Source organism: Anomaloglossus baeobatrachus, chromosome 4, assembly GCF_048569485.1.
Source record: "Anomaloglossus baeobatrachus isolate aAnoBae1 chromosome 4, aAnoBae1.hap1, whole genome shotgun sequence".
Lineage (NCBI taxonomy): Eukaryota > Metazoa > Chordata > Amphibia > Anura > Aromobatidae > Anomaloglossus > Anomaloglossus baeobatrachus.
In genome coordinates this window covers 579,720,963-579,735,848 of record NC_134356.1, presented here as the reverse complement: position 1 = coordinate 579,735,848, position 14,886 = coordinate 579,720,963, and the positions used below count along the sequence as shown (strand labels likewise).

General features: G+C 43.9%; 1 protein-coding gene across 1 annotated transcript in view; it reads left to right on the top strand.

Annotated features, from left to right (window-relative positions):
• Positions 1 to 14,886, top strand: part of ADGRA2 (adhesion G protein-coupled receptor A2) — a 281,780-nt gene that overhangs the window by 238,283 nt on the left and 28,611 nt on the right. Inside the window, exon 8 of the mRNA XM_075346114.1 lies at positions 10,307 to 10,471. Within this exon, the coding sequence (XP_075202229.1) occupies positions 10,307 to 10,471 (165 nt within the window). The remainder of the gene's footprint in view (positions 1 to 10,306; positions 10,472 to 14,886) is intronic.

Genomic DNA, 14,886 nt, shown 5'->3' with positions numbered 1-14,886 from the left:
CAAGAATCAGACTGACACCACCACAGCCGTCTCCTGCTCATGCTCAGAGGTATGTGGAGAGGGCCAAACGCAGAAATGTTGTGCCCAAATATGCCTCATCAAGGTTTATCCCGAGGGACATCCAGAAAAGGCAATGAAGGTGTATGCCATCATAGATGACCAAAGCAACCGATCCCTGGCAGGAACCAAATTCTTTGAAGCCTTCGGAATTAATGGACCATCAGAACCCTACACCTTGAACATCTGCTCGGGTTGCATAGAGACCAGCGGCAGAAGAGCCCAGGGATTCATTGCTTCTCCTATCAATGGGAAGACTGAAATACCTCTACCAACGCTCGTTGAATGTGACCAAATACCCAGCCACAGGAATGAAATTCCTACCCCAGAAGCTGCATTTCATCAACCACACCTAAGACACCGCGCTAGTGTTATCCCACCTCTGGACAATAACGCAGAGATTCTACTCCTGCTCGGCAGAGACAATCTAAGGGTACACAAGGTGCGACAGCAGTGTAATGGGCCTGACTATGCACCATACGCCCAGAGACTGGACTTGGGATGGGTAGTCATATGAAATGTGTGCGTTGACCGATCAGGAATTGATTCCTTCAAGACTTATATGCGTGGAGATGGGCGCACAACCTGCCTAAAGCCATGTCCTCATCACTATGGAGTGAAAGAGAAGTCTCCAGACACAATACAGCTACCTGACATCACTTCTTCTCTGCATATCGACAACTTGGGAAGATCAGTCTTTCTCACAACCAAGGACGACGATAAAGTAGCCTTGTCAGTAGAGGACAGAGAATTCATCGGAATAATGGACTGTGAGTTTTCTAAAGACAAAACCAACCATTGGGTCTCTCCATTACCCTTCCGATCTACCAGGGTCAGACTCCCAAACAACCGAGATCAAGCTCAGACTAGGTGTAACTCTCTTCAGCGTTCCATGAACAGCAAGCCTGAAATGAGAGAACATAGCGTCGCCTTTATGGACAAGGAATTCTGCAACAACCTAGCAGAACCTGTACCAACTGAACTGAATCCAGCAGATCACGCAACCAGACCTATGTCTATAAGTTCTTTTGCTAACTCTTCTTGGCTTACAGGTCCAGAGTTCCTGCTGAGACAGTCAGAAGAAGGTGTCCAGGAAGCCTTCAGCATCCTAGATCCAGACAACGATCCAGATGTCCGAGCTGAAGTCAATATCCTGGCCACCAGTGCAGAAAAAACTTCCAACCTCGGTTGCCAACGTTTTGAACGTTTCTCCAGCTGGATGAGGCTCGTCAGGACTGTCGCTAGGTTAGTACACATCGCCAGATGCTATCATACGGACCTTAAAAACAAAGACTGTCATCGCTGGCATGTCTGCCACAAACCCCTTTCTGCTGAGGACATCTCCCATAGCGAGTCCCTCATAATATGCCACCTCCAACAGAGTGAATTCGCCATAGAATGGAAGTGTTTACACAACAAACAGCAGATTCCATTAAGAAGCCCTCTCGCCAATTTAAACCCAGTTATCAACAGTTTCAGCTTACTGACAGTTGGTGGTCGTTTGAACCAGGCTCAGCTTGGAGTTGCAGAACAAAATCCTCTCATCATTCCCAACAAACACCATGTTACAGTCTTGCGGACCCGACACCACCATGAAACGACTGAACACCAAGGCAGGCAAATTACAGAGGGCGCTTTACGGTCTGCAGGCCTCTGGATTATTGGGATGAAGAGACGTGTAGCACAAATACTACACGATTGTGTGCACTGTCGTAAAGTGAGAGGAAAACAACTGTACCAACAAATGGCTGACCTGCCTACAGACAGACTTTCTACAGAGCCACCTTTCACCTACGTGGGCCTAGACGTTTTCGGACCATGGATGATGTCCACACGTAGAACTCGCGGCGGCCAAGCAGACAGTAAGCGGTGGGCTGTGTTATTCACCTGCATGAGTATTCGAGCCGCTCACATTGAGGTGTTAGGGTCCATGGATACCTCCAGCCTAATCAGCACCTTGAGAAGGTTCCTTGCCATCAGAGGACCAGTGAAACAGCTGAGGTCTGACCGTGGAAGCAACTTCATCCGTGCATGTAGAGAACTGAACATCGACACCAAGCCTATCCAAGATCAGCTGGCAGAGAAAGGTTGCACCTGGATCTTCAATCCCCCTCACAGTTCTCACATGGGAGGCTCCTGGGAGAGGATGATCGGGATTTCACGCAACATCTTGAACTCCATGCTAATGAATGTCAATTTCTCAAGACTCACACATGAGACTCTAGTCACTCTTTTAGCTGAAGTCTCAGCCATTATCAATTCAAGACCCCTTGTGCCGGTGACCATGGATCCAGAAACACCAACCATATTGACTCCTACTATCCTTATTACCCAAAAAACTGACAACGCGGTAATGCCCAGCAGAGAGTTCACCCATGCGAACACTTATCAAAAACACTGGAAACGGGTTCAATACTTGGCTGACTACTTCTGGAACCGATGGAGGAAGGAATACCTCACCATTCTTCAAGGAAGAAAGAAGTGGCGACATCCCAAGCCGAACCTCAAAGAAGGAGACCTAATCCTCATGAAAGACCAGACCACAGAAAGGACTGACTGGCCTATGGGACTGATTACTAGGATACTGCCTAGCCAGGACGGCAATGTTCGGAAGGTGGAGCTAAAGGTCATCAGGAAAGGTGAGATGAAGACCTTGCAAGGCCAATCCACGAACTTGTTCTGCTGTTGCCCATAGAGAGCGTCCCAACGGGATGAACGCTACCGGACCTGAACTTTGAGCCATCCATCTTGTTTTGGACTCAGTTGAGCTTGCTTTTGCATTTAACGTGCCTTTCCTTTCAGGTTGTATTATGGACTCAATAGTGAAATACCCAAAGTGAATTTCAGATGGGGAGTGTGCTGTTTCTATTTGTTTTAATTAAAACTGTTATTTAATGTTTTTCATGCTTGTCTCTGCTGCCATCTACTGGTCAGACCTTTCGGCTCCTCTGTTTCTTTTGTCCAGCCCATGGGAGTGTCTGCTGATCTTCTTGTATCACTTCCTGGCATATTCAGTTCCAGCCAGAGTTTTTGTGAGAATCACATCCCTTATTGGAGCTGCTAGAAGCAAAGTCTTCTGATCTTAGTGGCTTCAGAATCAAGCATCACAGGAGAAGCACAATGCCAGGTACTTGGACCGCTGTACTTCTGCATGTCCTTAACCTTTGGAGAAAATAAACCACCATTGTTTCATCTCAGCATGTGCATGTTTAACTCTGGAGCGCTCTGGTCCTGTCTGCCTCACCTTTAGGAAAAACTAAGGTAAGATTCTCACAACATCTCACAACTACGCACCTTCAATCGCCTTTAAGTGGGGACAGAACAGGTCCACCATGCGGATGACATCTGTTACAGGGTACCACATGTCATCCTTTGTGTGAGGCCAGATCCATCCATTTCTTCTCTTCTGCATGGCATCGACCATTACTTCCCCATGATCAGAAATGCCAATTACAATGCCATAGTTCTCCTGTGCATCGTGGCGACCAACAAAGTCCCCATCCTTCACAGAGGCAGCTAAAACTGATGCCTCTGCGGAACCTCCAGACGTCTTCTATTTTGATGGCATTTTTATAAAAGGCTGGGTAATTCTGTGCTAGCATGATAATATTACAGTGTGCATGGTCTCACTAAAATATGGATTCGGTGACATTACATTTCTCAGATTCCGGCTCGTTTTTCAATCCCGTGTAATATTTTGGTGTTATCAGCTTAGTCAGAGTGTCCAGCAGTGTTTTCATCAAGATTAGGTCAAAGAGATTTCACAGATATTCAGAATTTTTATGTTTTTTCATATAAATGTCGGTCTCCACTGTAAATGTTACAAATACATGCATCTAAAGGACGCAACGATTGTTATGTTACATCTGTTACACTGCTATGTTGCATCGGTTACGCCCCATATCGAAACAAGCAGTTTCGATACGCGTTGGATTGGCCCCTGGAGGCCGCTGTACTCAGTGCTGACGTCACCCATCCTGCGCCTGAGGGATCTGTGTCTGGCGCCTTGCTGTGTTTGGGAAGCCGATGGCCGAGGCATCCAGCAGCGGCATTGCACCTAGCAGACCTGTGATCCGCTTTGCTGTGCTGGGATAGACCCTCACAGTACCCTGCACCAAGGAATGTTTTTCGAGGTTAACATAAAGTGGACCTACTAATCTCCGAGCACTCCGTAAGTGGAGTTTTCTTGGACTCAGTTACAGAGTTACATATTTTCAAGTGAACTATCTGTAACCAGCCCCAAGATGGAGTCTCCCCACTTCTTATCTCCGATTTGCATTGGGTATAACTATCGGTTACGTATGGTCACAGTGAGTGCACCCCCTTGGTTGAAGTATATATGTTAACATGGCACTTCTCCTGTGGTGCTTAATCGTCTTAATTTACCTGTGTTTTGACCCCAGTGGCAGCGCTATTTGCGCAGCAGTATTATTCTTAGGGCGGCTTTACACGTTGCAACATCGCACGTGCGATGTCGGTGGGGTCAAATCGAAAGTGACGCACATCCGGCGTCACTTTCGACATCGTAGTGTGTAGATCCTAGATGATATGATTAACGAGCGCAAAAGCGTCGTTATCGTATCATCTGTGTATTCTCCGACATTTCCATAATGCCGGTGCAGAGACAGGTACGATGTAGTTCCTCGTTCCTGCTGCAGCACACATCGCTGTGTGTAAAGCCGCAGGAGCGAGGAACATCTCCTACCTGCGTCCCGGCTGCAATGAGAAGGAAGGAGGTGGGCGGGATGTTTACATCCTGCTCATCTCCGCCCCTCCGCCGCTATTGGCCGCCTGCCATGTGACGTCGCTATGACGCCGCACGACCCGCCCCCTTAGGAAGGAGGCGGTTCGGCGGCCAGAGCGACGGTCGCAGGGCAGGTGAGTGCATGTGAAGCTGGCGTAGCGATAATGTTCGCTACGGCAGCTATCACAAGATATCGTATATGCGACAGGGGCAGGGACTATCGCACTCGACATCGCAGCATCGGCTTGCAATGTCGTAATGTGCAAAGCCCGCCTTAGACTATTGCCTGATAAGAGAGACATAGTTGATTTTTGTTTTTTAACCCATGCAGCATGCTGTCTTCAGATTACATAGCAAAAATCTGCTGACAGATTCCCTTTAAAAAGGTTGGCATAGTCCCATGACAAATCAGTTTTATTAACATTTTTGACTTCCACAAAAAATAGCTCATTAGTTTACAGGGGTTCTCGGGGGTCTGTCAGGTTCCTACTTCTGCTTTGTTTGGGTGGCTGGAACGGCAGCTGAACAGGAGTCTTGGAGGGAACTATATGAGGGAAGGAGAGTTAAGGAGGTTAAGGGTTTTTACTTCCTCAACATAATATCATAGAAAACATAAGGCAGCACTCATAGATAAGATGATTTATATGTACAGAGTCTGAACAATGGTGACCTCAATCATAGCGGCAAGAGCAAAACAGTAATATAGGGGCTAACTAAGGACATCAGACAGACGGATTTGGAACTCATTTTCCCTGGTGTTTTTCTCCTCACAGTTTGCCTACTGCGGCTTTCTACGGTTCTTGGCGCATGGCTAAGAACCGCATGGCAGAAAATATATGCAATTTATCGCAAATTGGTTCAGGCTTAGTCAAAACTCATAAACATTATGAGACCACGTTCCTGCTACTGTGCCGCAGCATAATCAATGTGTAAATTGTTTTTTTCTAAAACCTTTAGACCTAAGTTTTTGCTCGCAGCCTGGTCTACATGAAGAGTTTTAGCATCACCACCATTTTTCTTTAGTATTTAGTACAAGCAATCATATGATCACAGATTCAAGTCTCCTAGGAAAATATAAAAAAAAAAAAAAATACCACATTTGTAGGTTTTTTTTAGACATTTTTTTTTATCCCTGAAATCATACTGACGTGAAGAATAATATTGCCTGGTTCATTTTTGTTACACAATGACAGAATTGCATTTTTTTCACAGTTTCACTGCACATGGAATTTTTTTCATGTTTTTCATTACATTTTGTACTAAAATTAATAGGGTCATTCAAATCTACAACTTGTCACTCAAAAAAACCAGCCTCCATATGGTTAATTTAACAGTGTAGTAAATAGCTATCACTCTTGAAATAAGGCGAGGGAATAAAAAGGTCATAAACAAAAATTGGGTGCAGCAGGACGGGGTTAAAATGATCCATATATGTAATGTTGTCTATAGCTAAGAAACCACAGAGTCCTACTTGAAAAACTAAACTGGGTGTTGCATACTGCAGAGCTCTAGAAACCTTGTTTCAAAGGAAGAATACCACCAAAATATGGTTCTACGTGCCAAGGCGGATCTAGGTTTTCCGGCACCTGGGGCAAGAATTCAGTTTGGCGCGTCCGTTACTTGCCATGCAACTGCTCATTCATATGCCATTTACTTACTTACAGGCACATGCCAACTACCCTAGCTGCTCTTCCTAATTCTCTCAATGGTCAGTGAAAAACTGAGAGAACCAAGAAGAAAAACTAATTGTCATGTGTGACCGTAAGTTTGAAAATCACATATGAGTGGCTATGTGATGACTGCTGGAACTAGCAAGCAGAGCTGAATCCTGACAGTGAGTATATTATACGCTGTTCGGATTGGGCATGGTACAGTGCTTCATTTTATAATTAAAGGGCTCGTTCACGTTTGTGATGAAATTCTGTAGTGACACTAGGTGATTACAGACTTCTGAATTCTCACAGCTTGTGCACTGCACATTTTTAATTTTCTCCTGTGCTTGTGGCAAGAGTGGATGGGAATATGAGCACAAGTATGCGATTTGTAGACATCAGGCCACATTCTGACTCGACATGTCTGACCTCACTCAATTCACTTGACAAGAAACACCATCAGTGCAGTAATACATCACAAGAACCACCATCAATATGTTACTACATCACCAAAATAACCATCAGTGCATAAGTACATTACCAGGACCACCATTCATACATGAATTCATCTCCAGAACCACCACCAGTACATGGTACATGAATTGTAAAGTTAGTTCAGACCAATATACATTTGTATCAAATGAACCATAAGTACCAGTGTGTCCTTAACAATGGTAAGAAGATACTGGGAGTTGTTTCTATCAGTCATCATGTGGACCATACAGGAACTACAGTACCTTTTAGATGACCTTGTCTTCGATTAGAATCGTTCTTTTTCTTTTTTTCATATTATTTAGACACCATGATGACTTTTCACATCCATGGACCTTCACACTGTCCTCTTACAATGTGTCACCCCTAAACTGCCCAATCTCTTTACTGTGTCCCCTCATCATACTCCCCCTTTCCAACATATTGTCCCACCTTGAATTCCCTCTCTATAATGACCCCCCCATGCTACCCAATCACTATTCTGTGCACGCTCACACTTTTGTCTCTACTGTCTCCTCACGCTATGCCCCACAAGTCTCCCCACAGAGTTCCCCCCTTTCTCATACTGTCTCCTTACATTTTCTCACAGTCCACCATACTGTCTTCTCACACATCCCTAAATACACTGTTTTCTCACATATTTACCACCCCACACCCCAAACTGTGTCCTCATACATACCCTCGTTGCTTCTCACACTGTATCCTCATACAGACTTTGCTCTCTATACTTGTCCTCAAATTTCCCCCTCTCACTCCCCATACTGTGCTCTCATACATTTCCCCCTCAGTCCCCATACTGTGTCTTTACCATCCCCTCCGCCCTCACTCTCCATACTGTGTCTCTATCATCTCTCCCCCCTTGCTCCCCACAATGTGTCCCTCCTACCCCTCTAATTACAATAATCTTAGGTGTTTTCAGCTCCATAGGAGCGTTAACCACACCAAACTTCTTTGTGCCTCTTCGGCACAAGAGTGACAACAGCATTATCAGATGACCTGATCACGCTGCTGGAATCACCCTCACCCAAAAGTAACAGTGGTCATGGCTTTAATTAGAAGGGAGTATAAGTGATTGCTGGAGGTCAGCATGTTACATTTTCTGTGAAGCGGCTGTCAACTTGACAGCTAGCTCAGAAATTCCTGCTACAGGGGCCAGCAACATACAGCCATAGAAGAGTTACCTTAGACCGCCGCAAAAGGCAGTCTGATGGCACCTGTCTGCCGGATGCGCCCAGAGCATATACTTCGCTCAGTGGTGAACATAACTGAGCGCAACCAACAAATTTATCATAATTTACAAATTTACAAAAGTCGTGTATATTACGATGCAAATCTAGTCCAGTCTTTGATTGGAGCCAGTTTATTGCTGTGGTTGATGATAGCTAAAAGATGAGTCAAATTCATTAAAAGGACCGTCAGTACAGAATGAATGCTCAAACGAAGTACAGGTGGTCAAGCCTCATAGTGGCGTCAATCATTTAAATATACCTTGTCACCTGCTTGTTTTTGTTCAATCGCCACCCCCCCTCCTTTGACTGACAGCCAGGCGAGAAGGTGCACTTAAATATTTGGCCACACCATGATGCACCGAGCGCATGTACTTGGTTTGAACAGTTATTTTGTGCTGACAGAGTCCCTTTAAGAGGTGCATCTTGCCACACTGTCACGTGTGTAGGGACAGTCTCAGGGCCAGTTCTAATCTTTTCATCCAAACCATGCACTTTAAACGGGTTTCTTCCTTTAAACACCTGTGGTGTTAATTCACTTTCCTTTGCAGCAACAGACTGCTCAGCTTGCAGTAATTAATCAATTGCTGGGCTGGATTTAAGGCTTCTGCTTCCTTGGTTATATGCTGGTTATTCTATGCATTTAGGATCTAGCCTGGGAGCAGAGAGGACATGTAGCTTGCTGCTGTTCTGTCTGTTGCGGTTGGTGGAAGTTGGTTGTGTTTGTTCTTCCTTCTTCCCCTTATTATTTCTTACCCGTATTTCCTGTATTGCTCCTAGTGTAGGTTTTTGGTGTGTATGTGATTTTATTTTTCCTATTTGTCATACCGTGTTGGCGGGTCTTTGGGGATCTCCATCCCGATCAGTCCCCTGGGTAGTGGGGACATAGTTGGTAGGGTCTGGACAGGATACAGGGCTACGCTGGAGGCTTGACCCTGACTACCATCTAGTCTATCGTCAGGATTATGGACAGTACAGGTTCCCCAGACTCAGGGTCATCCTAGTAGCTCCTATATCACCCTTACTGTCCCATTACATAATAACCAGCCCATACTTTCTCCCTACCCAACCATTTTTGTAACACGACCTTTATTCTTCCCTTCTGTTGAGTCAGTAGGACTCAGGCTGCAGGGTGGGCCCATCTTGCCCAAAAAAATCACAGACGAGGTGAGGGATCTGCGTTTGGAAATGGTGCAGCAACTACAACAGGAGGTGGGCCTTCTGGTGGCGGCCCAATCCCCACCTGAACCAAAGGTGTCCCTCCCTGATACGTTTTCAGGAGGGCGAGATAGGTTCCGGGTTTTTGAAGGAGCCAAGGAGTCAGGGACAGCCTACTAACCCCTGTACCATCCTTACTGTCCCATTACACAACTCACTCAAGCCCACTACTCATCAAGACTGGAGTGCAAAACCCTGGGCTTCTGTGATTAACAGAATTGCTTTGACAACTGGCAAGTTTCCAATTAAAAATGGGTTACCTTTTAAAGGGACAATTAAACTTTTAGATATTTTTAGTTCTATCGGGTTTTCGATGGAATTTTTGGTTTTGAGACTCCCACTCATTACTCAAACCAACAAACATAGCATAGAGGGATGTACACAACCATAGACACTCCGTTGAGCCCAAATACACCCATGTGCTTGTATTAGAGGATAAGCTGAGAGCTTCTGCCTCTTGATTTCAGAAATTAATAGGGGTCTTCTTAAGACCCAGAAGTGAACCAATCACTGATAAATGGGGGCTACAGTAAAATAAAAATATTTTAAAGTTTTGCTTGGATACGTATCAGAAAAAACTAGTGTATGAAATTAATCTAGAATATATCGGAAAGTTAACAAGACATGTTTTAGGCAACCATACAGATTTGTACTTAAATGGTAATCTAGATGGTGGTCTTTCAAAAAGGAGGACAAATATATATATATAAAAGGAAAGATAGGAAAATACAAGTCAGTGATAGAAACATCTGGTGTAGATTGTGTATGATCTTTTTTTGTTTTTAGGGAGTATTCTCTGTGTATTAGTTATGGATTAATATACTTTTCTTTGGCTGCTACAATACATTTAACCCATGTCATGATTGTCTTGTTTGCATGGGTGACACCTTAATTGACCTTCTTTCTCGTTTTTTCAGTGGCCTGATCCTTTCCAACATCTTGCTTTCTGCCAACGGTGAGTGGGAGTGCAGCGTATCCACTGAATATGGCAACATCAGCAAGAAAGTGGAGCTGGTGGTTTTGGAGACTTCTGCATCATACTGTCCAGCTGACCGAGTGACCAACAACAGAGGAGACTTCAGGTACTGACCTCCATCTTTCGTCCCATACAGTTAGGTCCAGAAATATTTGGACAGTGACACAATTTTCGCGAGTTGGGCTCTGCATGCCACCACATTGGATTTGAAATGAAATCTCTACAACAGAATTCAAGTGCAGATTGTAACGTTTAATTTGAAGGTTTGAACAAAAATATCTGATAGAAATTGTAGGAATTGTACACATTTCTTTACAAACACTCCACATTTTAGGAGGTCAAAAGTAATTGGACAAATAAACCAAACCCAAACAAAATATTTTTATTTTCAATATTTTGTTGCGAATCCTTTGGAGGCAATCACTGCCTTAAGTCTAGAACCCATGGACATCACCAAACGCTGGGTTTCTTCCTTCTTAATGCTTTGCCAGGCCTTTACAGCCGCAGCCTTCAGGTCTTGCTTGTTTGTGGGTCTTTCCGTCTTAAGTCTGGATTTGAGCAAGTGAAATGCATGCTCAATTGGGTTAAGATCTGGTGATTGACTTGGCCATTGCAGAATGTTCCACTTTTTTGCACTCATGAACTCCTGGGTAGCTTTGGCTGTATGCTTGGGGTCATTGTCCATCTGTACTATGAAGCGCTGTCCGATCAACTTTGCGGCATTTGGCTGAATCTGGGCTGAAAGTATATCCCGGTACACTTCAGAATTCATCCGGCTACTCTTGTCTGCTGTTACGTCATCAATAAACACAAGTGACCCAGTGCCATTGAAAGCCATGCATGCCCATGCCATCACGTTGCCTCCACCATGTTTTACAGAGGATGTGGTGTGCCTTGGATCATGTGCCGTTCCATTTCTTCTCCAAACTTTTTTCTTCCCATCATTCTGGTACAGGTTGATCTTTGTCTCATCTGTCCATAGAATACTTTTCCAGAACTGAGCTGGCTTCATGAGGTGTTTTTCAGCAAATTTAACTCTGGCCTGTCTATTTTTGGAATTGATGAATGGTTTGCATCTAGATGTGAACCCTTTGTATTTACTTTCATGGAGTCTTCTCTTTACTGTTGACTTAGAGACAGATACACCTACTTCACTGAGAGTGTTCTGGACTTCAGTTGATGTTGTGAACGGGTTCTTCTTCACCAAAGAAAGTATGCGGCGATCATCCACCACTGTTGTCATTCGTGGACGCCCAGGCCTTTTTGAGTTCCCAAGCTCACCAGTCAATTCCTTTTTTCTCAGAATGTACCCGACTGTTGATTTTGCTACTCCAAGCATGTCTGCTATCTCTCTGATGGATTTTTTCTTTTTTTTCAGCCTCAGGATGTTCTGCTTCACCTCAATTGAGAGTTCCTTAGACCGCATGTTGTCTGGTCACAGCAACAACTTCCAAATGCAAAACCACACACCTGTAATCAACCCCAGACCTTTTAACTACTTCATTGATTACAGGTTAATGAGGCAGACGCTTTCAGAGTTAATTGCAGCCCTTAGAGTCCCTTGTCCAATTACTTTTGGTCCCTTGAAAAAGAGGTGGCTATGCATTACAGAGCTATGATTCCTAAACCCTTTCTCCGATTTGGATGTGAAAACTCTCATATTGCAGCTGGGAGTGTGCACTTTCAGCCCATATTATATATATAATTGTATTTCTGAACATGTTTTGTAAACTGCTAAAATAACAAAACTTGTGTCACTGTCCAAATATTTCTGGACCTAACTGTATGTCTGTTGTCACACAAACCATCTCCTTCAAATACAGTGCCATTAACATCATAGTTTTCAAGGCACCTGAAATCTTTTAGACTAAGAAATGTTTTTAACCCCAAAACTAAGAAATGTAAGCCCTAGGACTGCGATTAAATGTCTCCAAAACATCAGGAAAAATCTCTGCTTTTGTGTCCTTGATTTAAGAATTTTTGGCAAATTTGGATTTTCTGAGACATAGCTTTATTCCCCAAAGTATAAAAGTACCTATACTAACTAATAGGCTTAAAATGATTGTCCCTTTCATTGATCACCTTTTCCAAAGTAAAGTGATAAATGTATGATCGCTGGTGATCAAGGAAACGGGGTGAATGTGTTTGGATTGCTAGTGCGCATGTGTGACCACTGACCACCATACTATTCACTTCTGTGTATGGGTCATAGATGTTATTCACGGGATAACATTTATTTGAAGACAACACTTTCTTAAAAAGTAGCTGCTTAGTGATGCAATGTGTTGTCGTGATTATAGAGGAGTGTAGTAGTGATTAGTGAGGAATGTTGTCTTGATTAGTGAGGATTGTTGTGACTAGTGAGGAGGGTTGTCGGGACTAGTGAGGCTTGTAGTAGTTATTAGTGAGGAATGTTGTCTTGATTAACGAATAGTGTTGTCTTGATTAGTCAGGAGTGTTGTTGTGGCTAGTGAGGAGTGTTGTCTTGATTAGTGAGGATTGTTGTCGTGACTAGTGAGGAGTGTTGTTGTGAGTAGTGAGGATTGTTGTCGTGACTAGTGAGGAGTGTTGTTGTGAGTAGTGAGGAGTGTTGTTGTGACTAGTGAGGAGTGTTGTTGTGACTAGTGAGGAGTGTTGTCATGACTAGTGAGGATTGTTGTCGTGACTAGTGAGGAGTGTTGTTGTGACTAGTGAGGAGTGTTGTTGTGACTAGTGAGGAGTGTTGTTGTGACTAGTGAGGAGTGTTGTTGTGACTAGTGAGGAGCGTTGTCGTGACTAGTGAGGATTGTTGTGAATAGTGAGGAGGGTTGTCGTGACTAGTGAGGCTTGTAGTAGTGATTAGTGAGGAATATTGTCTTGACTAGCGAATAGTGTTGTCTTTATTAGTCAGGAGTGTTGTCGTGAGTAGTGAGGAGTGTTGTCGTGGCTAGTGATTAGTGTTGTCGTGAGTAGCTATATGTACAGTGCCTTGCAACCTTTTCCCACATTTCAGGATTCAAACATAAAGATAAAAATTTTAAATTTTATGGTGAAGAATCATCAAGTGGGACACAATTGTGAAGGTGAACGATATTTATTGCTTATTTTAAATTTTTGTAAAAAATATAAAACTGAAAATTGGGGCGTGCAATATTATTCGGCCCCTTTACTTTCAGTGCAGCAAACTCACTCCAGAAGTTCATTGAGGATCTCTGAATGATCCAATGTTGTCCTAAATGACTGATGATGATAAATATAAGCCACCTGTGTGTAATCAAGTCTCTGTATAAATGCCCCTGCTCTGTGATAGTCTCAGTGTTCTGTTTAAAGCACAGAGAGCATCATGAAGACCAAGGAAACCTACAGGCAGGTCCGTGATACTGTTGTGGAGAAGTTTAAAGCCAGATTTGGTTACAAAAAGATTTCCAAAACTTTAAACAGCCCAAGGAGCACTGTGCAAGCGATCATATTGAAATGGAAGGAGTATCATACCACTGCAAATCTACCAAGACCCGGCCATCCCTCAAAAATTTCATGTCAAACAAAGAGAAGACTGATCAGAGATGCAGCCAAGAGGCCCATGATCACTCTGGATGAACTGCAGAAATCTACAGCTGAGGTGGGAGAGTCTGTCCATAGCACAACAAACAGTCGTACACTACACAAATCTGGCCTTTATGGAAGAGTGGCAAGGAGAAAGCCATTTCTCAAGGATATCCATAAAAAGTGTTGTTTAAAGTTTGCCACAAGCCACCTGGGAGACACATCAAACATATGGAAGAAGGTGCTCTGGTCTGATGAAACAAAATCATTTTTTTTGGGCACAATGCCAATTGATATGTTTGGTGTAAAAGCATCACAGCTCATCACCCTGAACACACCATCCCCACTGTCAAACATGGTGGTGGCAGCATCATGATTTGGGGATGCTTTGCTTCAGCAGGGACAGGGAAGATGTTTAAAATTGATGGGAAGATGGATGGAGATAAACACAGGACCATTCTTGAAGAAAACCTGTTGGTGTCTGCAAAATACCTGAGACTGGGATGGAGATTTGTCTTTCAACAAGACAATGATCCTAAACATAAAGCAAAATCTACAATGGAATGGTTCACAAATAAATGTATCCAGGTGTTAGAATGGCCAAGTCAAAGTCCAGACCTGAATCCAATCGAGAATCTGTGGAAAGAGCTGAAAACTGCTGTTCACAAACGTTCTCCATCCAACCTCACTGAGCTTGAGCTGTTTGTGTGTCGCAAAGGGAATGGGGGTACTCGGTCCCGGGCAGTGTATCACTGGGGAATGTCACTTTACTGTGTGTGGGTGTTGCTGGCAATGGTGTTCCAGGTCCCAGGGGGTAGGCCCTGCATCCTGGTGAGGATGCAGTTCCTAGTAGTGCCCTGAGTGGCTCAGGGGCATTACATTCCCCCTTGGTGAAGCATAGCATGTCCTGGGGCTGTAAAGAGAATTAAATGATTTATTAAACATCGAAAAACATATAACTTTCTTCCCGCACAGGGGAGGCTTTACTTTTAACGTTGC